At 41.7% G+C, this 23,169-nt stretch overlaps 1 protein-coding gene across 3 annotated transcripts in view; it reads left to right on the top strand.

Annotated features, from left to right (window-relative positions):
* The window catches only part of COL24A1 (collagen type XXIV alpha 1 chain), a 247,645-nt gene that overhangs the window by 194,674 nt on the left and 29,802 nt on the right, over positions 1-23,169 (top strand). For all 3 annotated transcript variants that reach the window (XR_007244588.1, XM_048497359.1, XM_048497360.1), the window contains 9 exons: positions 3,209-3,262; positions 3,425-3,532; positions 5,881-5,934; positions 9,773-9,826; positions 10,864-10,920; positions 13,558-13,611; positions 15,911-15,964; positions 16,083-16,136; positions 20,529-20,582. Coding sequence is in view for 2 of the 3 variants with exons in the window: in XM_048497359.1 (XP_048353316.1) it covers positions 3,209-3,262; positions 3,425-3,532; positions 5,881-5,934; positions 9,773-9,826; positions 10,864-10,920; positions 13,558-13,611; positions 15,911-15,964; positions 16,083-16,136; positions 20,529-20,582 (543 nt within the window). In the remaining variant the exon portion in view is untranslated. The remainder of the gene's footprint in view (positions 1-3,208; positions 3,263-3,424; positions 3,533-5,880; positions 5,935-9,772; positions 9,827-10,863; positions 10,921-13,557; positions 13,612-15,910; positions 15,965-16,082; positions 16,137-20,528; positions 20,583-23,169) is intronic.

The following is a 23,169-nucleotide window of genomic DNA, read 5'->3' on the forward strand; positions in this document are numbered from 1 at the left end:
AATTGCAAACAGTCTAGCTACCCCCTAGAATTTAAAAGCTAGAAAAGTCTTAGGCAGGCCTGCACATGCATAGTCCCAATATGTGCCTGCACAGAAGACATTCGATGAACATCAGCTACAGGGTAAGTGCAATTCTGTCTTTCAGTCCTTATCTAGATGAATTGTTACAGCAATAAAACTGTGTTATGAACAAGCACAGTTGTCCTTTCACCTTCGCATTCATACCTGCTCGAGCAGAGCACAATCCTCTTCCTCTGTTTTCCTTAGTGGTGTTTCTGTCCTGGAGATCTGCAGATCCGCCACATGGTCCTCCACTGACAACTTTGTAAAACATTATGCTCTGGACCTGCAAGTTAGAAAGGAAGCAGAACTGGGTAAAGCTGTTCTCCAATCTCTGTTCCAATAACCAAACAGGTGAGAACACCACCTCACCTCCTTATAAGATAAGCTTGGAAGAATCCCAATGTGAGACTTCACAGAAGACCAAAGCTGAATACAGGGTTGCATTTAACTGTAACTGTTGTTTATTGAGTTGCTTTCTATGCAGGCACAATTTTTTTCCCACATGTCCTGTTGGGAGTTCTCTGGTTTTTCTTGCTATGGTAGTTCAGACAGAACTGAGGTCACCATTTCAGCAGGAAAGCACATTGCAAAGGCTCTGATGGGGAGGGCCACCCCTTAGAAGATTTATAAATGAACCTTAGGAGCTTAGAAGCTTAGAAATAAATCTCTCCACAACAGGCCTGCCAAGTGGCAATCCAAAGATGTATCTGCCCAAAAGACAACTTGATGAACAAGTTACAGGTAAATGCAACCCTGGTTTTTGCCCTCTTCAATTTGTTTCCTTTTACTTGTGACATCATTATCTCCCTTTTGCTTGCTCCCCATTATTTGGAAAGTGGTTGCTTAAGCATAGGAGAAGATGGAAGTACTATTAACAAATTTTGAGGTTGCTTCACCATAGCAGCATGTTGGGTATTTTTATATGAACAACAACTTATTAAGTCACACGGGATTCAAAGAATGGGTCCATTCTCCTCAGTGCATTGCCTCAGTTATTCACTATTTCTAGATATTCAGAACATTTAACAAAATAGCATATTTAGAACACTTTATAATTACCAACTCTCTGTTCCTGGCCTTTATCTTTTGTATCATACAGTCCCTAAACATTAAGACAGATGCATGGAGTATCTTACCATGGCATGTTCTGTGATGTTTGTCTTCATAGCACATTGCATTCAAAAGAAAAAGAAAGAAAACAACATTTAATCAGCTGCAATGCGTTTTATTCTGTTTATTTTCTCACTCACCAAATATATCAACAGTGTTTTTGTTATGAATCAATTAACATCTAATCTGGAAGTTAGTTGTTTATGAAAACATTGTCTGCTGAAATCTTTTTATACTTTGGCTACAGCATTTGTTTCCAGAAAATGATCATCAACAGCTTCCTTCTATCCCTAATTACAATTTTATATGGCTGTAAAAAGCTTACCCTGGGGGAATCAAACTGTATCATGAAATGGGATCATTCACTAAGTGTACACAAAAATGTATATGTGATCTTAAACAGAGATTGAATCTTACTGTCTGAAATTTTAAAGGTTGATTAAGGAAGGATGGTAGTAGTAATCACATCTGGGCCCAGTGCTGGACCTCCAGGTTTAAACTGCATGGTTTCTTGGTGATGTAAGATTTCCTGCTGGAAATTTCAATGGAACAGGCAGAACAACCCAATGACTGGCTGGCACAGTTCTTCCACCCTGAAATATTTTTGTACATTGATGTATATAAGGAGTGATGTGAGTTTATCATGGATTTTGGAGAGTGGCTTACCACTGCAAGCTGTTTCCAATATGCTATTTGATAGGAGGGAGCTTTACCACAATATAGAAAAGGAAGAACTAACCTTATCAAGTTCAAGACACTGACTGACTTCCATAGTCTTTTAAGAGACACTGGAATGGATTAGTGAAGGTGACCATTTAACAGTTAACTGAAGTATTTAACATAACTGAAGTGCTATTTATTGAAGATGTGGTGGCACTCCAATTTTTACTCTGAATCCATCCTGGGCTGCTTCCACACAGGGGTGGAAAACTTTCCCCCCCTTTGGCAGCTCCCTTCTGCGGAGCAGGAATAGCATCCATACTCCCCTGTTGCCACCCTCCCTGCTGTTGCTACTCATGCCTGTTGCATCTGCAAAGGAGGCTTTCTGGGGCACAGGGGCCTGGTGTGACTGCTGTTTCACTGATCAAACATTAATCCCTCTGGGCCCCGGAAAGTCCCCCTTTCCCCTTAACTTTCCCCTTTCCCAAATGAGTCATAAAATAGTGGTTCAACACAGCTTGGCTGGGAAAGCAAAAAAAATCCTTTTAAAGGACTAAAAGGGGGAAGTAGCACACTGTAGCACATTATACCACTCCTTTTCCAAAGCAGAGCTTAGGTTCAACCCTCTCCCTACTACACAAACAATGGAGGGAGTATTCACGCAGATGCTCCTCCATAGCCACTATGAAGAATCTCCTTTGAACCAAATCAGTGGGTTTATTTTTAATTTGGTTTATATAAAACTGTATGAGTCATGATCAAAATGAGCATGATGTCATGTTAACATTGTCTTTAAATGTGGGGGCAGCCTGCTGTCCATGAAGGGGAAATTCTCCAAGTAGTATCAGACTTGTTCTCCTTTCCCAATTTACTAGTTGTGGGGAAATTTTCATATGGCCTGCATTGCTCTCTTGGCAAGACAAATGCCAGATATGTTTCTCCTTCAGTTGCTGTCTCGCTTACCTAAACCTGCCATGAAGGGCTAAAGGAATACAAACATGTCTACTTTCAGTTCATAAGAGAGCATGTTCTGGCCTGGATTCTAAATATCCTGCTTCAGTCTTCTGGGACTTGAGTACCATATGTAGCTAGATGAAATGTTTGGCTTCAGCACAAAATATATTTTAGTCTTCAGCTGTTGTTTTCTGCCCAGACATGTTAAGGTTTGTTGCATTTCCACTTGCTTGATAAAATCATTGTAAAGATGACATCACTGTGTTACAACATAGAGTTGTCATGCTACCTTCTTCAAAAATTAACTTAACAAGAGTTTCCCACAACCCCATTTGTAATCTTAAAAGGTTCTGCTAAGATTATGCAGTTTGTACTACAATTTAAACATATTTTCTATTTTCTCTCATGATAAATACTGCAGGGTCCTGAAGGAGCTCCAGGAAGTCCCGGTCAAAGGGGCCGTCTAGGCAAAAAGGTAGATCTTCATACTTCTGCTGAAATTTATTCTGAAAGTGACTTCTTTTTATAACTGAAAATGACTTCTTTTTTAACATTGGATCTATATGGGTTTTATGTTCTTTTTGCATAATAGTTTGATGTTATTCTATTGCTTTCTCCCTGCCCCATTTTCAAATAGGGGGAAAAGGGTCAACTTGGTCCTCCAGGAGAGACTGGAGTCACAGGTGATCATGGCCATATTGGAGAAATTGGTCCAAAGGGTTCAAGAGGAACAAGAGGTCCATTGGTTCGTACAATATTAATTTATACTAAGAAGTCTTATGTATAAAGTTTCAAGCACAAAAAGAGAGAGGTCTAGATTAGATGTTTTTAAATGCTACATTCACGAAAGATCCTGGATAGTTATAAGATTGTCCAGTTCTCCCTGATTGACACATTTTCCAGCTTGTACACAGAAGATATTCATCACTTATTGTTTCATTACACAGAGTAAACCCAGATCCTAGCTATGAATGTGCAGAGATAACAAATGAAGTTTGTGCTGTTCATGGACCTCTTCAGGGACTTGCAGGGGGCACCTTGCTTAATCCTATATGCCGTCCCCACACTATTTCTTCTTGCATATCTCGTCCTCATCTTTCCCAACTTCCTCCCTTATATTCACCCAACAATCGTCCTTCTATCTTCCCCCTATCTTCTTCATTTATTTCATTTATATTCTGCCTTTTGCTACAAGGGGGACCCGAAACTGCTTACATTATTCTCCTCTTCTCCATTTTATCCTCACAACTGCCCTGTGAGGTAGGTAAGGCTGAGAATGTGTAACTTGTGAAAGTAGATTGAAAGTGCATTATTCTGCATTTGCAGAAAGGTCTCAGAGATGACAGGCATTGCTCCTTCATCTTCCTACAATCTCTGTCTTCTATGACTTTGTGGATGACATTACAATTTTTTTTTATTTTACACCAAAATAGTTCTTAATGTATCTACATAACCACTACCCGCCTGTAGCCTGCCCAGCTCCTCAACAAAGTCTTTTCCTTGTGTTCTCTAGATTGATGCTACCACTATTTGAACCCCTAACCACATGGCTTCTACTCTTACTATCTCTTAATGTATGCTGTTTAGTGCTATCAGAAGGTTGTTCTTAGACCCAGCCTCAGTTTTTTCCCCAAAGTTGCTTCCAAGTTTCACCTGCTTAAGGGCAACATAGCTTCCTCCCAGACACTTTCTAAGTGGATTGTTCAAACTATTGAACTGTATTATCTACACACTGGTGTCGCCTGTCCCTTCCATATCAAGGCTTATTCCAGCCAGACACTCATTCATCAGCAGCCAGGGGCGGAGATAGGGGGAACTGCGCCTGGGGCATGCACGTGCCCTGTGTCCATGCCACTGCGCCACCCACCCCGCCCCAGAACCCCATGCCGTGTGCCTGGGCATCGCGCCCTGCCTGCCCTGTTGGTGCTATGCCACTGCCAGCAGCCTTTCTTTGTGGTGTCCACACTGATGACATCTGCAGAGTGGAGATGTCCTTGACTGGCACCTTCAGTTGGCATTATGCTATGGAAATCAACATTTGTCAAGAATCAGCAATGGGGGGACCTGCGTTACAATTCATTGGTCAGTTAAGTGGTCCTCCATTTACTGGCTCACCCCACCTTCCTTTGTTGAGCAACTTGTAAAATCCCAAATGTGGGACTTCACAGAAGACCAAAGGTGAAAACAGTGTTATACTTTCCTGTAACTGTTGTTTGTACAGTTGTCTTCTGTGCAAGCACACATTTGGGATGTCACAAGCTACTCACCGAAGGAGGTGTGAGTGAGCTAGTAGACCAAATAGAAGATCTTTTCCCCCACTCTCCAGTAGGCAAGTTGAGGCAGCATTCAGTGGTAATGCGCTCATGTGGTTACATTCCTTCTTGAAGGGTCAAATCCAGAGGTAGTAATAGGAGACTGCTGCTCTGCCCCATGGCCTTTGTTTTCTGATATTCTGCAAGGTTCCATCTTGCCTCCTACACATTCAACATCTACATGAAACTATTGGAGAGGTCATCTGCAGATGTGTAATGACACGTCTCAAACATGTTGGGGCCATAGTACCTTCTTAAGCATGAACCTCTCCAATCAGATAATTTGTACAATGCCCACCTTATTTTCTCCTTCCTTTTGAAGTTCAGCATATGGCTATGCAGAATAGGACCTTTTTCATGATTGCTCCATGACTTTGAAACTGCTTTCCTGTGTGAGGTTCACTTTGCACCTTCTTTCCTAGTGTTATGTAAAATCATCAAGACAATGTTATTCAAGCAGGATTTTTCACTGTATATAACAGCTAGTCTGATGTAGTGGTTGGAGCTTTGATCTGAGAGACCCAAATTCAAGACTCCCATCTATTATAGAGATTTTCTGAATGACCTTGACCAGTCACATACTTTCAGCCTAATCTACCTCACAGGTAGATGTAAGGATAAAATGAACGTGAAGAGAGTAATTTAAGCGGAAGTAAAATATTTCCATCAAAAAATACTTAACTTTGGCTGAATTGTATGCTATATATTTCCACATATTAGAAATGTTACGTTAATCACTGTTTAAGTAATTAAATGTGATTAAAATGTGTTTCTGACACAGGGATATTTAGGTTTAATGGGACCTGCTGGAGAACCCGGAATTCCAGGTTATGGGGTAAGAAACAGATACAACTGGCTGATTTTTTCTGTTTACATTATGTATGCATCTTGTATTAAAATTGTCAAACTGTGGATAAATCCATACAGTTCTTCCTATAGACATATTGCATCCCGTATCTGGTTGTAATTCTAGAATCTGAAGAATATGCATCAAAGTCTCTAGATGAAAAGCAACAATGAGAAACTGGAGATCATTGTTATGGCACCTGTGCAGTCATACATGGGTACATGCAGGCCTACTGCAAAGAGGTTCTTCAAGCTCAAAAATGCCTGAGTATATTCCATCCCCCTTCTCCTACCTTTTCCAGAATAGTAAATAGGGAGCAGAGTGCCCTTTCCTCAGTTCTCTCTCTGCCACTGCAGTGCTCTGTATGCAGAAAGCCTAGTGCCCGGAAAATGGTACAAAAAGCATTCTTCAAAATTGCATATCCTGTGGGTAGAAAATCTCCCATGTAGACAAATATGAGAAATGCTTTTTACATCTCAGTGAAGAGCATGATGTCTTGGACTGCTCTATTTACCACTAGTTGACTTCCAAAGCAAGGCACGATAGAGCTTCCTCTCTTTAAAAAAGGACTTGGGGAAAAGACTTTATCCAGATACAAGCTCAACACCCTCCTCAAACACCAACAGATGGATTCAAGCATCTTCACTTCCATCTGTTCCAAAACTGAACCCAGCCTTTTTGTGCCCAACAAAAAATGCAGATAAAGCTACACTCTGTCTTCTTCCTACATCCAAATACTGGCAATGCGTAATCAGCAATGCCATAAAACCCATAAAAGAAGTTCTGCTTAATGCTAAAAAACCAGCCATCTGGTGTTCTTATGCTGCCAAATGGAAGCATTTCTGTGCATGGGCTAAGGACCAAAACTTAGAACCTGTTACACGTCCCATCTAAGAAGTCTTCAACTACCTCCTAAACCTAGTCCAAGGAGGACTCTTATCCACCTGGTTGCTAAATCGGTTTACTCAGCCCATTTCCTAGTCCCGTGGTGATGAACCTATGGCACTCCAGATGTTCATGGACTACAATTGACCATGCTGGCAGGGGCTGATGGGAATTATAGTCCATGAACATCTGGAGTGCCATAGGTTCGCCACCGCTGCCTAGTCCTTTAGTAGAGCTTGTCACTTGTGTTTTCAAAGCTCATGGGCAAACCCATTTGAACCCATTGTAACTTGCTCCATTTGTCTCCTCACCATGAAAATATTGTTCCTGATTGCCATAACAACAGCCGAAAGGATCAGCAAATTCCAGGTTCTGAAACACGACCAGTCCCCTTTCTGAAACTATTCAAAACTAGAGTAGGCCTTTGCACCAAGGACGTAGGTAAGGGGGGGGGTTCCTCTGGTTCAAACCCCCCCATTCAAGTCCGAAGCTCCGCCCCTCCCTTTGTGGGTTTTTAAAACATTTTTTGTGGTTTTTTGGTTTTTGGCCTGCAGGGGGCGCATTGTTTGGGCTAGCAGCACCAAACTTTGAGGGATTGTTTGGGAGACTCTCCTGATGATACTACCCGGGTTTGCTGAGGTTTGGTTCAGGGGGTCCAATGTTATAGACTCCCAAAGGGGGTTCCCCCATCCTCCATTGTTTCCAATGGGAGCCAATAGAAGATGGAGGATACACGTTTGAGGGTCCATAACTTTGGACCCCCTGAACCAAACTTCACCAAACCTGGCAGATATCGTCAGGAGAGTCTCTTACTGATACCACCCAGGTTTTGTGAAGTTTGGTCCAGGGGGTGCAAAGCTATGGACTCCCAAAGGGGTGCCCCATCCCCCATTGTTTCCAATGGGAGCTAATAGGAGATGGGGGTCCTACACCTTTGAGGGTCCATAACTTTGGACCCCCTGAACCAAACTTCACCAAACCTGGGTGGTATCATTAGGAGAGTCTCCTAAAGATACCCTAAAATTTTGGTGCTGCTAGCTTAGCAATTGCACCCCTGACAGCAGACACCCCCCAAATTTCCCCAGATTCTCCTTTTAAATCCACCCCCTTCGGCATGGATTTAAAGGGAGAATCTGAGGTCCTCAGTTTAGAAGAAGAAGAAGAGTTTGGATTTATATCCCCCCTTTCTCTCCTGTAGGAGACTCAAAGGAGCTTACAATCTCTTTGCCCTTCCTCCCTCACAACAAACACCCTGTGAGGTGGGTGGGGCTGAGAGAGCTCCGAAAAGCTGTGACTAGCCCCAGCTGACATGTGTTGGAATGTACAGGCTAATCTGAATTCCCCAGATAAGCCTCCACAGCTCAAGTGGCAGAGGAGGGAATCAAACCCGGATCCTCCAGATTAGAATGCACCTGCTCTTAACCACTACGCCACATTGAAAGTGATGTTGTTTCAGGGTGGGGGATAATCCACCCCAAAACAGCATCACTTCCAATGTTGTTTAACTAGAGACCCCAGATTCTCCCTTTAAGGTGGATTTAAAAGGAGAATTTGGGCTCTCTAGTTTAAACACCATTGAAAGTGATGCTGTTTGGAGGTGGATTCCAGCATCACAGCGGCTGCCCTGAGGGGGAGGGGGCGCAAAACTCAGATTTTGCACCGGGCTCCATTTTCCGTCTATGCCTCTGCCCAGAGGGGAGGGCAGAAAGAACTGGGAGCCCAGCTGGTGGGGGGCAGGGCAGGGCAGGGAAGTCTGCCATCCCCGGCCTTGGAGAGTTGCTTTTATAAGCGCTAGGCCAGGGGCGAGGCTTGGGGTGGCATGGCCATGCCCCAGGGGCAGGTGGGGGTGTGGCCCTACCCCCGAGCCCCCCCATAAAACATCTATACCTACATCCCTGCTTTGCACTATAGTCCACCCCTACCATCGTTATATTCACAACCACAGAACGACAAAGAACAAGCCTTTCACTCCTTAGACTTGCCACAGAACACTTCTTTTCTACCTTGACAGAATGAAACCCTTCAAAAAAAATAGTACGGTAACCTATTCATCTCCATACTAGGCCCCAACATGAGGAAGAAGGTGTCACTGCAATATATTTCCAGATGAAGAAGAGTAGGTTTTTATACCCACTTTTCTCTACCTTTAAGGAGCCCCAAAGTGCTTACAATTGGCTTCCCTTCCCCTCCCTACAGCAAACACTTTGTGAGGTAGGTGGAGCTGAGAGAGTTCTGAGAGAACTGTGACTGGTCCAATGTCACCTAGCAGACTTCATGTGGAGGAGTGAGGAATCAAATCCAGCTCTCCAAATGTACAGTCCACTGCTCTAAAGATCTGTAACTTTTGTTCATCAAGTGATCACCTCTGCAGTTACGCATCCTCCTCTCCTGCCTCACGGTGAGCTCTTAATTAAATCCAGCAACTCTACCTCACTCTGGCAATGGCAGGGAGGAAGTGAAGGAAGGGCTCTCTACTCCCTATATCCGTGGTGGTGAACTTTTGGCACTCCAGATGTTATGGACTACAATTCCCATCAGTCCCTGCCAGTATGGCCAATTGGCCATGCTGGCAGGGGCTGATGGGAATTGTAGTCCATAACATCTGGAGTGCCAAAGGTTCGCCACCACTGCCCTAAATCATGCTGCAAAATGTGGGAAGTAGCATGGGGGAGGGGAATGAAATTCCCTCAGGCGTTTTCAGCTTCTAAAACTTCCCCATGGTAGTCTTGTATATACACAATCCCCATGCATGACTGTACAGGTGACTACAGTGGTAGATAAGTGCAAACCTGCTTTCTTTCTTGATCATTTTATATATCCTTGCATCTCCGTCTGTCACCTGACACACAGACTCTGTGTATGAACATGAGAAAGAGAGAGAGGATTGTTGGATTAATGGCCAGGAAATGCTGACTTTACATTTAGTTGTTCTTTATCTTAGGGTCATCAGGGTCAACCAGGAGCATCTGGCCCTCCAGGACCCAAAGGAGAGAAGGTATGAAGGCTGGAATTGCATGTGTTTTTATGACAAATATTGTAGTAGAAATTATTACCATCAGTTACTGGTACATCCTTCTGTGAAGATACATTCATAAACTAGGTAAATGAAAAGATAAATTTGAGTTTGCAGTAGCTCAAATCTAAAGCTTAGTTCTGTCATAGATCCACTAACGGTTCATTAACTCATGTGATTGCTTATGATTACTGTATTTTGGTTTGGCATATTGCAAGTCATCATTTTGGGCCATCTAGCTTAGGATTTTCTGTTTTGATTGGCAGTGGCTCTCCAGAGACTCAGGAAGAAAGAGGTCTTTTCAATCTTTTTCTTTTACAGTCTTCTGCAAACAAAACTTGTGTTCTGTCACTCATTTACTCCTTGCCCTTTAAGATTATACTTGCAATATTTGTGAAGCATTATGTAAGCAGTTTTTCAAAACAGAAAGTTACTAGCATGGATCTGCAAGAATCTTGCAGTGAAACTGCATTATCAGTCCCTGCTTTCTTCTCCAGCTCATGATTTGTGAGAACTGTTCCAGCCTCCTTTTTACACTCCCCTCCTCTTGCTGTCTCCTTCTTGTATCTCTCCTTCTACACCTCCCTTCATCTTTTTTCTCTTTCCCCATTTGTTCCCACCTCAACCTTGCCCTCCTGCTTCTCCCTCTTTCTGGGTCCTCCCTCCCATCTCCACCTTCTCTTGCTACTCAGAAAAGAAAGAAGGGTGATGAGCAGCAATCATATTCTCAATGCCTGTCTGCTCTGCTAGCAACCTGTTGATTTTGGAGGCTGCTCAGCACTGTACTGTTCTCCTTGCATTTGATTGAGGTAAAAGAAATTCTCCAGTACCACAAAAACATCATAATGGGGAAACAACTAGTTAGTTTGTGTTTATATATTTACTAACATGGCATAAATGTATAAATTACTAAAGGTCTGCATTTAATATTGGATATCTAATATAACTTTTTGTCATAGTCAGTTTACTAAAGACTCACTCAAATGTAACATCTAATAAATTATTTATCTTTATTATAGGGTTACCCTGGTGAAGACAGCACAGCTCTGGGACCACCTGGGACCATAGGTGAACCAGTAGGTCTTTCTTTATCCAGAAAACTATATAAGTGATTCCAAACAGGAAGCAATAAATGGCATTCTCCAAAAATCTCTAGTTGCCTCCAGACATTATCATTACATTGTATTTTAAAAATGTGGAACCAGTATAGTTATTTTGAAATACTAAGATATGTTTGAACTTGCACAAATTTCACTTTCCCACTGTGTGGGTATTCTTTGTGTATTTCCTGTCAAAGAAATTATTCTAGGCCAATGGGTTTGGTTTGTCCAGTGATCCCTGTGGCATTTTCAGATGATCCTGGAGATCACAATTAAAATAATAAATGCTGCTCACCCCGACTCCCACCTGTGAGGTAGACAAAACATATACCCTACCACACAGTCACTTCACACTGTGCCACAGAGAGAAACGCATCTTACCATTACATGCCTCTGAGGATGCCAGACATAGAAGGAGGAGAAATTCCAGGATCAAAATCTACCAGACCACTCACCAGTAAACTGGTCAAGTGTGTAAGTTACGAACCAAAGAACTTCCTGGTGCAGATTGTACCTCTTGTGTGTTTATTTATTTATTCATTTTTAATTGTTCAATTTTTATCCCACTCTCCCCTGCCAAGTGGGCTCGGGGTGATTTACAGCAATATAAAACAATAACATGTAAATCCAAATCATTTATTTACGGTCAACGACCAGAACACCAGTAGCAAAAATGCACAATTCAATTAAATGTATTATACAGTAAACAACAATGTTCTAAAAACATATAAAATGTTACTTGACCTAACTAGAGTGAATCTTGCCCTGTTAGATGGCTAGGATAAGGTAGGATTCTCAGAATTAACTTTTCAACTGAAATATGAAAACAACAGTACAATTGACAGGAACAATGAAGTAATATCTGTGGGGCAGCCCAATCCAGAGCCTCTAGCAGTGAGATGTAGCACTGCTTTAGCACCACCCCGCCACCTCCAAGAGGGTTTTTCAGCAGTGCGGGGAGGCAAAAAATAAAAAAGCCTACTGCTGAGAAGTCATTGGGCTCTACGGGCCTACACCACACCAAAAGGATGGATTGGAGCACCTTCCTTTTGAGGAGAGGCTGCAGTGTTTGGGACTCTAGTTTGGAGAGGAGACGCCTGAGGGGAGATATGATTGAAGTCTATAAAATTATGCATGGGATAGAAAATGTTGACAGAGAGAAATTTTTTCTCTTTCTCACAATAGTAGAACCAGGGGGCATTCATTGAAAATGCTGGGGGGAAGAATTAGGACTAATAAAAGGAAACATTTCCTCACACAACGTGTGATTAGTGTTTGAATATGTTGCCACAGGAGATGGTGATGGCCACTAACCTAAATAGCTTTAAAAAGGGCTTGGACGGATTTATGGAGAAGAAATTGATCTATGGTTACCAATCTTGATCCTCCTTGATCTCAGATTGCAAATGCCTTAGCAGACCAGGTGCTCAGGAGCAGCAGCAGCAGAAGGCCATTGCTTTCACATCCTGCATGTGAGCTCCCAAAGGCACCTGGTGGGCCACTGCGAGTAGCCGAGTGCTGGATTAGATGGACTCTGGTCTGATCCAGCAGGCTTGTTCTTATGTAAGCCCAAGCCCCCAGTGCTGGCTTTCTGGCAGAGAAAGGCTGGTGGGAAGTTGACTAATGTCAGCTACACACCTATTCACACCTCTGAAGCACCCCCATTTCCCCAGCAGTGGCAGAAGGGTGCAGGAGTGTTGACGCAATGCTCTGCACCATGTCTGGCTGCTGCGGAGGGCTGCAACAGCTGCCCACTGATGGATTTGTCCCTCCACTGGGGAAAGTGCCCCGGGAAGGCCAAATCCTCCAGCGCACCCCTGCGCCACCTCCATTGGCAGATTCCCCTGCCCCTCTGGACTGGGGTGTATGACACTGCATAATGCAAAGTACTGTTAAATTTGCTGGCTCTTGTGGGTTTTCTGGGCTGTGGAGCTGTGGTCTTGTATATTTTGGTCCTAACATTTCACCTGCATCTATGATGGCATCCTCAGAGGCATGTCATGGTAAGATGTGTTTCACTCTGTGGGATAGTGTGGCGTGATTGTGTGGTGAGGTATATGTTTTGTCCATCTTACAGATGGGAGCAAGGGTGAGGTGCATTTGCATGTGTCCTGATAGAGTTCAGTTGCAGTAGCAATTGCAATCACATTTGCAGTCATATTTGCAACTGCATTTTCAGTCACATGGCTCTGAAGATACAAGCCATAGATGCAGGTAAAAGATGCAGATGCAGACCACAACAGCCAGTTGATTCAGGCCATGACATTCTTCGACAATGCACTACTAAATTTATTTGACTTTTCCACCACATTCTGTGCAAACAACCTATTCATTTATTTGTTTTTAAGCTGTGACATTCAAATTGAAATTGAATTTTAGACAGGAGTTCATGTACTGTGGTTATAAATACATTAATCATTTACCACTTGGAGCTGATTACAAAATTACATGTGAGTTAAATTCTGTAAATGGTTCACATATAGAATTTTGAAAGCATCCCTTGTTTCCTTCCCTTTTTTGAGTTATTTCATTTGAATTTGTATTCCCCCCTTCAATTTGTCTGTATATTTCAAATGAAAATTTAAACAATCAGGCCTCTTTTTAACTTTTTAGGGTCCTATTGGTGAACGTGGAGAGAGAGGAGAGCCTGGTGATGTAGGATATGAGGTAAAACATACTTTGGTTTTTGCTTCAGTATTTATGCTCTGTGATAGTCTGTTTTGTTATTTATTTGCTTGCAAAATATGTACCCCTCCTTTCTGCCTTGATCAAAGTTACCAAGGGTACTAAAATTACCAACAGGTAGAAAACGTGCATAATAAAAATACGTCTTATAAATGATTAAAATCAAATAAAACACATCATTACAATTCTTTTAATGAAGATAAAACATACATACATTACAGTTTGGGGTTTTTTGGCTATCAAGTCACTGCCAACTTATGGCAATCCCATAGGGTTTATCAGACAAGAAATGTTCATAGGTGGTTTGTCATCGCTTGCTTTTGCATAATAATTTCCTTGATGTTCTCTCATTCAAGTACCAACTAAGGTTCTAAGCTTCTGAGATCTGACAAGATCAGGCTAGCCTGAGTTATCCAGGTTGGGGCAATAAATACACAGTAATGTTAGGGCAATAAATACCCCCCCCCCTTTTTGATGGTCCCCCTTCTGATGGTCCCATAACATCTGAGGGACCTACTGCCCTCTTGGGAGGGTTTTCGCTGTCAGACAAGATATTGTATATTGGAATGCTGTGTTTTAAGAGGGGTTTTAATCAGTGGTGGGATCCAAAAATGTTAGTAACAGGTTCCCATGGTGGTGGGATTCAAACAGTGGCGTAGCGCCAATGGGGCTGGGCGGGGTACGGCGGGGGCGTGGCCGGGCATTCCGGGGGCGGGGCATTAATAATTTCTCTGTTACTGTAAAAAACTCTTACTGTAAAAAAAAGTTCCTAATTTCGAGCTGGTATCTTTCTGTCCATAATTTAAACCCATTATAGCAAGTCCTATCGTCTACTGCCAACAGAAACAACTACTTCTCCTCTAATTGACTGCCTGTCAAATACTTAATACTTTCAAATACTTAATTTTGTTTCTAGAAATCAAAAGAAGGATACTTTCCTTAAACAAGGAACTTTACCATATTTCTAAAACATGTTTTTAAAACAGCTCAATAGGGAGAATTATCCCGTTTTCTACCTTTGCTAACCAGCCACATAAGAAACAACAGGACTTTATGATTTTTGGACCTAATGGAATTTTTTACAGAAAAGCAGACCCAATTAGTAACCCCCTCTCAGCACACACAAATAATTAGTAACCCACTCTCGGGAACTGGTGAGAACCTGCTGGATCCCACCTCTGTGTTTAATTGTTTAATCCTAATAGAGCCATATATATGTTGTTATAGTTGTATTTTGCTATGTTTTAAACTGTGCTCTACTTATATATATTAATATGTTGTGCACCGCACAGAGCCATCCGGGGGAGGGCAGTATACAAAACTTGATGATGATGATGATGATGATGATGATGATGATGATGATGATGATGATGATGATGATGATAAAAAACATGCATAAAAACAACACTTGAAGTATAGGGCAGGAAGGAGGAATCACTGAAGGAATCCCAAAAGTCTCAATTAAAAAATAATCAAACTTTTTTTTAGTATGTGCTTTTAAAAAATTGGAGGTAGCGGCAGCAATTGGATGTGAGGATGGTAGCTGCAAAAAAAAAAAGGCGCATAATTGGGCAAACTGGATTTGCTCAGATGCCCCTGCAGAGCTCACTGAATTATTGGCTTGTGACCACTGAGCATAATATGAGCTGAATTAGTTGGTGATCTGGAACAATTTGACTCTGTTGGATGACTTTTCATATATTCATCGAATACAATATAGTGAAACTGGCCATACTGTATGCATGTGTAGGACACATGATCAAAGTCCTAGTTTTCCTGTTCATCCACACACAATCTTCCCTGCTTCCCACTCAATAGCCAATCACATGAATGAAGTGAATAAATCAGTCAGCCAATTAGTATAAACATTGTATTTTTAAACAATTTTAACCACTTGGTATTCATTTAATTCCGAGGTAATTTAAGTCAAGGTAATTTCACACATACATATTTTCAAACAATCCTATTGGAGCTGTAGTATGCCCTTTGTCATATCCTAGTGTCCCCCACCCAATTATGATCCTGGGAAAGAAATGATTTCATTTACTGCATGGATGCAAAAGCATATTGCAAGGCAGAAGAAGTTGAAACTCAACCACCACAGCTCCTGTTCAGCCACAAAGCTGTTCAAGGTAGATGGCAAATAGTCTTAACAAATCTGAGGTTTGGCTCATAGGTGGTCGTGGCTACTGAATATGTTATTTCTGTGGGCTGAACCTGTCCACTACAAACTCATAACATAATTTGCCTGCCCAGTAATATATTGTGCTCCTATATCTAGGGTCACCCAGGACTTCCAGGACACAGAGGTGCTATTGGACAACAAGGACCACCAGTAAGTGTGCTGTCTTCATTATTTTTGTTTTAAAATAATATACTTGTACTTCTATATTTGTTACTAGGGACAACCTCTCATTTTCACCCATTTTTAATGGATTTTCTTTAATCCAAAGGGTGAGCCAGGCGAACGTGGTGAAGCAGGACCAAAAGGAGAGCAGGGATCTCAAGTAAGTAAAAAGAGACAAGAAAACACATTGTACAGCTTTTTTAAAAGATGCTTGGCATTTTAAAGATTAAGATTTTTACTGTATTAGGGCATTTGTGCATGTGATCAAGTGAACATTACCTTCAGACCAGATTCTCAATTTCGCACGTCTCAATTTTCCCCATGTCTCAGATCAGAGAAGCCCCACAGTTTCCAGGAACAGGGGAAGCTCAGTTTTTACCCTGCCTGCACAGGGAAAGCAGAGCACGCCAGTGTGGATTTTGCTCCACTCAGCTTTTCTGTTCTGACATGCCTTGCCATTTCTAAGGGATCAGTGAGCTTCCTTTATATAAAAAAATTAAGACTTGTGGGCAACAGATCATTGAAATAGTATCTAAAAAGAAAAGAAGTGGTGAACAACTTTTCAACTTGGAAACAAGGGGCCAGGAAAAATGGTAGCTCAGTTCAGGAGAAGTAGCAGGTCACCTCCTCATGCCTAAAGGAGGAAATACAAAGAGACCCTACTGTGAAGCAGAGAGCCACGCGGCAGATGGTGAGTGCAGAAGGGGCCTTACTTACCATGTTAGCCCATGTCTTTGTTGCCATGTTAAGCATATTTCCATCATGGCAAGGGATAGCTTATGTTCTTGGAGCTACAGCAGCATCCTTTCTTTTGGCACTGGAGGCAGTCAGGAAGCTGAATATCTTTGCCAGGGAAACTACCAGCCCCTTTCTTTAATATGAAGCCAGTGTCTATTGATGGTATTGTTAGCATACTACGTTGTTCTGCAGAACTGTTGCAGTAACTCACAGCATCATCAAATACATTATGAATATTAACAATTAAACTCTTAATGCCTTTAAAAGTACTGAATGAACAAATAAAACAACTCCCTATCGTTGCCCAGCCTAGGATGCAGAACCTTCACCCTCTAATAATGCCTGCTGAAATCATAATGTAAAAGTCTTCAACAGGTTTTTAAATGTTAAAAAACAGAGCCAGCCTGCCAAGCTTTTCTAGGGAGCCAAGGTCATAAAGAGGCTGCTGCTGCTGGAGAATCCTCGCTTTCATCCTCATATTTTATATAATAAAGAAGGTCTGATACTGTTAGTAGCCTTTTTCTTGTTCTGTGTACATTGCTCCTGAGCTTCTTGAAGCCAGGGCAGAATAACAGTACTGCAGGCACTCCCTATCACTGCTCTGCCTAGAATCCAGAGAACAGTGTTGGTTCAGCAGTGCTGATGGATTGTGTTATGATGGGACAAGCAGTTGGACCCTTGGCCCTGGCTGCAGCTACTGGGAATTAGCACCTGATCCTCTGTGCCATGATTCTTGTTTGGCAACACTTAGGGCAAGCTATTAGAAACCAGCTGCTGAAGATACTTAAGTACTGACATAAAGGACAGATTGAGTAGCAGTTGCCTTTCTGAGTGCATGCCTGTGGTTTTGAATAATTATTTTGTGGTCCGAAGTGTTTTTTAAATATAAAGTTGTTCCTTCTCTGGAAAACACATTAATCTTTTTTTTTAATGTTGTGTTCTTAAAAAGTATTCTTAGGAAAATATTTCAGAAAGAATATCCAGGTAGAGTCCAGAGAACCTTACAACTTACTCTGCATATTCTTTAGACCTTTTGGATTATGTTGTGAACAGCAGCCAAAGAGAAAGCTACTTTTTTGCATTTATATGGATTTCAGAAGCAGCAATGTGGGGAGGTTGTTATTTAAGGGGGGCAGGATCTGCAGTTGTACTTGGCAATGCTCAAATTCTAAAGAAGTTGAACTGATTTGTAAAGAAAGCACAGCTATGGCACCATGCCCAAGTGTTTGGAGTGAAGAGTTTGGAGTTTGGTCCAAAGGACCAAGTATAAATGTCATACTTTGAAAATCATTCTTTGAGTTGAGGATACATTTAAAGCAGCCAAAGACGTAAGTTTTACAGGCTTATATAAAAAACCATTTTAATATCCCCATTGCACCTTCAGACTTCCACTTTCAACCTAGTTCTGCTCCAATAAAATTATTTTCTAAGGGATATGTGATAATCTGTGACTGAAAGCAAAACCACATTTTATTAGCTTACATATCTCAATAGCTCTTTGAAACTTCTCCTGTGATTACAGGATGCTTAATATTTGGCAGCACATAAATAATATAGAACCAACCCCCAACACCCCCTCCCTTTTTTTAATGCCTGTGTTGTCTCTTTTCAAATTTTCCACTTTGTTCCCTAGGCTGAAATATAATATTCCAGTCATATCCTTAAAAATATTTTAATAGCCAGAGTCTTCATGGAAAATTTAGTTCTTAAAATTGCAGTTAAAGCTGTGCTAGGGACATGAGAAAGGTTGAGCCACTTCTACTGTAATGATTGCTTAGAACAGGAATCAGAATAATAATTTGCTTTCATTTTGAATAGATTCTAAATTGCTAACAAATACAAAAATGTCAGGTTGCACAGGTCTGGATCCCATGAATCATTTCCATGGATTTCCTTTGGTATCATGAATGCCTTCTGCTGGAGGAAAGCTCCACCATCAGTGAAATGAAGTCATGGGATACAACCCCAGTAGCTTTTGTCCAGTAACGCACAAATGGAAACATGAATGGGCTTAGCACAGTTCATGATCTTTAGCACCTAGTATTTTCCTGCATATATATTATGTTGCTCTGACCCTATGAATTAATGACCCCCAAAAGTTCCTGTCAATAACAGCTTTGCTCAGGTCTTGCAAACTTAGGGTCATGGCTTCTTTTATTGAGTCAATATATCCCATATTGTGTCTTTCTCTTTTCCACTGCCTCCAACTTTTCCTAGTATTACTGCCTTTTCCAGTGAGTCTCATCTTCTCAAGATGTGACCAAAGTGTGATACCCTCAGTTTGGTCATTTTAACCTTTAGGGAGTGTTCAGGTTGGATTTGATCTTGAATCCACTCATTTTTGGTGATCCATAGTACTCCTAAAACTCTCCTTAACTCCCCATTTCAAATGGATAAATTTTCTTTCTGTCATCTTTCCCTACTGTCCAACTTTCACGTCCATACATAGTAATGGGGATTACCATAGTATGAATTACCTTGATCTTGGTCACTAGTGATATATTCTTACATGTAATGATTTTTTCTAATTCCTTAATAGCTGCCCTTCCCATTCTCAATCTCCTTCTGATTTCTCGGTTGCAGTCTCAGTTTTGATTGATTAGTGAGCCAAGAAATAGACCATCTTTAACGATTTCAGTTTCTTCCCTTTCAGTGTATTATATTGCCCAGAAACTGGTTTCACAAGATTTTTGTCAAGGAGAAACACAAGCAGTTATACAGTAAGTCTGACTTACCCCAAGTGGCTACCATGATCTTTTTCTTGCATTTTCTGGCACAAGTGGAAACACAAGAAAAAGACCACATTAGCCACTTGCTGTACATCAAACTTATCGTATCTCCATGTGCATGCTCTGGGGCAATAGGTCTGCATCTACCCTCTTGCATACTTCAAAGATGAGTCCAAGGGTGCATGCCTATCCTCCTCGAGAATTTCACCACAAAAAAGCCATGAAAATACTGCAGGAAACCAGGATATGTACACAAGTATGTCCAAATTGCTCCATGTACTACTGATTGAACCAAACCAATGTGATATTTCTGTACATGTATTGTCATTTTAAGCAGTAGGGGCTCTCAATTGAAATGACAATTAGGCATGATGATCTAAGGTTTATAATTTCGGTTTCCATTTATGAAAAAGAATATGCAAAATTGGCAATAATTAAGTGAAACAACATGCTGTTTGAGAAACTAAGTATATAAATATTCTACTACTTAGTAGGAATAATTAAGATAAAATTAATTCTGTGCCCTTAACAACTTAGTTTGCAGACATGTAAAAGGATACATTTTTTAAAACAAGCAATTAACCATAGAAGGTAAAGTACAAACGGTAGACTGTAGTATGCAGCAAAGGAAACAAGGCTGAGTTGACAGTAACCGATCATTTTTGCACAAGTCTATGTTTTATGAACATATATTCCTTGCAGTGTGTTCCTCCTATATTAGCAAAAGCAAAAACTACTCTTATGGTTTTTCACTCAATATTGTGATAAATGACACCATCAATTCAGTCCCAAATAGACTAGCACCCAATATTGTGACTGGCTATGTGTGTTTGTGTGCTTTTCTGAATCAGCACAGCACAGTGTTTTGCTAAACACAAGAGGCTGGAAGAGAGATTAGGAGTTTGCAGCCAGCTCATGAGACTCCTGCTAATTGAAGTGATTGTCACATTCTTTGACTCTGACATAATACCAGATAATGCAAACACTCCTAGCTCCTTAGTTTCCTTGACAGAGAATTGCAGGCTTCTGACCTATGGTTAGGTTTCATTAGCTTTGTCAGCTAACAAATGCTTTGGAATCTCCAGGGTCCCACTGGAAAAAAAGGAATGAGTGGTCAAGCTGGGAAACCTGGAATGCCTGTAAGTAAACAAGACTGTTTTGTTCATCATGTGCTTACATTTCAGATATCAAGTGGCGCAAAGGCAAATCTACATTGCTTGATGCAGTAAACAATATGCTCTTGATAAAAGACAAAAAGCTATTGGAATTCAATTAGCTCATTCAACTTAGTGCATGGACATTCTTTCTTAATTATACCATTAGCAAATGTTGCTTTTTATAACCATGCTCTTCACAGGGTCTGCAAAATGAGAAGGGGCCATCTGAAGTTTAAAAGAGTCTGTTTTTATTGACTCATTGACTTTTCTGCTTTGATTCAGTTTTTCCTTCAGAACTATTCCCTCCCTGAATCCATATATGGCAGTCTCAGGCATTTTCCCCCTCTGACACTTTGCTGTAAAGTTACTGAAAAAAGGAATGAATTTTTGGAACTGAATCCAGAGACAGGCAACTTCTTTATGACTGCAATGGACTGCTTTAGATCCAGTATATTTTTAGGAATGCCTGCTTAATGGTCAGTTTCTCCCTGTCATAAAATGACTGAATAAATAGCTGTAATGGAGGCAAAATGGGCCTCAGGTATTCCAAAGGATTCTGTTTTGTTACTAGCTGCTGTGTAGTAGTACACACTGATGTAAAATAAGTAATTCATAAGCATTGAGCACTAAAAGGTGGAGGAATTCCAAATGCTCCAAGTATTCCTATTCAGAAAGGAGCTACCTTTTAAAATTCCAGGATACAGCTGAAAAGCAAATGAGGTTAGGAACCTAGAAGGTTAAGCCAGAATAATTAAGAATAATATTACAAATGTAGATTTATTATCAATTGTAATTTCTCTTTTAAAAGCCTCAAAATGTAAATTAGATACATATATGGAATCACATAAGGAGGCTAAATTGGTGCACAATAAAAACCACCGAGACAATATGCATTTCAGCCAATAGGGTCTTCTTCAGTCATCACAATAAAAAAATCAATCATGGCTACAATCAATGTGTAACATAGTCTTTGTGACAGACAATGCAAGATGCAAGTGAAACTGCCCATTATTGAGGCTCCTAATATAGACCAAAGTAAAATCAGGCGAGCTTGTCCTGGAGGCGAGCCCCATCAATCATATAAATAAACATGATGCAACAATGCTGCTGTTGGCTGCACAACTTCCACTGTGTGTTAATGTTCAACCAAAAATAATAGAATAGATAAATACATAAAAATAGCAGATATCTGTCTCAACCTCATGTTAACTAGTCACAGAGATTGATTGACCAGCAATCCCCGGGCTCCTCAGCACTAAGAGTAGACAGGGACCCACCCTCAGGGTTCATGAACCAAAGCAGCATCACATGTGGTACTCTAATGCAAAGCCTACTGCTCCACTGCTTGATAGGAATTGGCCCTTTAACATTCTGCTTCTTGATGAGCAGCTGGGATACAGCCTTGAGGTAGGGAGAGAAAGGAAACAAGAAGATGAGGGGAAAGGGGCCCCATCATCTGGTCGAGGCCCAACCACCCTGGGGGAAGGGGAGGGGGAAGGGGGCCTGTCATCTGGTTGAGGCCCACCGACCTGGGGGATGGGGAGGGAGGGGGAAGGGGTCATAGCTGGGATGTGGTAATGGCAGCAGATTCCCACAGGAATTGCTCAGATCCCATGGGAGTTCCAGAGGGGTGAAGCCTCTTAAGAAGTCAGGCCACTCATAAGGCAATGAAAATATGTCAGGGAGGACACACCAGCTATGGTTCCTGAACTTGAAAGGAGCAGGGTCAAGAGAGGTAAAGAGCTAGAGCTACAGAAATCTCCTTCCCTCTCAGTCTGAGGTCTATGAGAGGGTACACAAGGATCTTCCAGGCTTGGGCAGGCCTTCCTCAAGGGAAATCAAGTGGAAATTAAATCCAAATCAGATGGACATGATGCCTGTAGGGAAAGCCAATGTTCTAGAACAGATTGATTTTAAAGATTTAGATGGTCAGCAGCAGATCACCTTAAGAAATCCTTTCTGACCAGGGACATAGGGATAGATTTTTTATGGGGGGTTTGGGGGTTGGGCCACATCCCCACCCGCCCCTGGGGCGTGGCCACGCCTCCCCAAGCTCCACCCCCAGCCTGAGTGCTTATAAATGTAGCTCTCTGAGGGTGGGGATGGCAGACTCCCCTGCCCGGCCCCCCCTCGCACCCCCACCAGCTGGGCTCCTAGCTGGCATCTGGCAGCCCCTTCTGCCCTCCCCTCTGTGCAGAGGCATAGCTAGGGAAAATGGAGCCCGGTGCCAAATCTGAGTTTTGTGCCCCCCCTCCATGGGCGGCCGCTGTGATGCTGGAATCCACCCCCAAACAGCATCACTTTCAATGGTGTTTAAACTAGAGAGCCCAAATTCTCCATTTAAATCCACCTTAAAGGGAGAATCTGGGGTCCCCAGTTAAAACAACATTGAAAGTGATGCTGTTTGGGGATGGATTATCCCCCACCCTGAAACAGCATCACTTTCAATGTTTAACTGAGGTCCTCAGATTCTCCCTTTAAATCCATGCCGAAGGGGGTGGATTTAAAAGGAGAATCTGGGGGAATTTGGGGGGTGCCTGCTCTCAGGGTGCAATTGTTAAGCTATCAG

Source organism: Sphaerodactylus townsendi, linkage group LG05 (genome assembly GCF_021028975.2).
Source record: "Sphaerodactylus townsendi isolate TG3544 linkage group LG05, MPM_Stown_v2.3, whole genome shotgun sequence".
Taxonomy (NCBI): domain Eukaryota; kingdom Metazoa; phylum Chordata; class Lepidosauria; order Squamata; family Sphaerodactylidae; genus Sphaerodactylus; species Sphaerodactylus townsendi.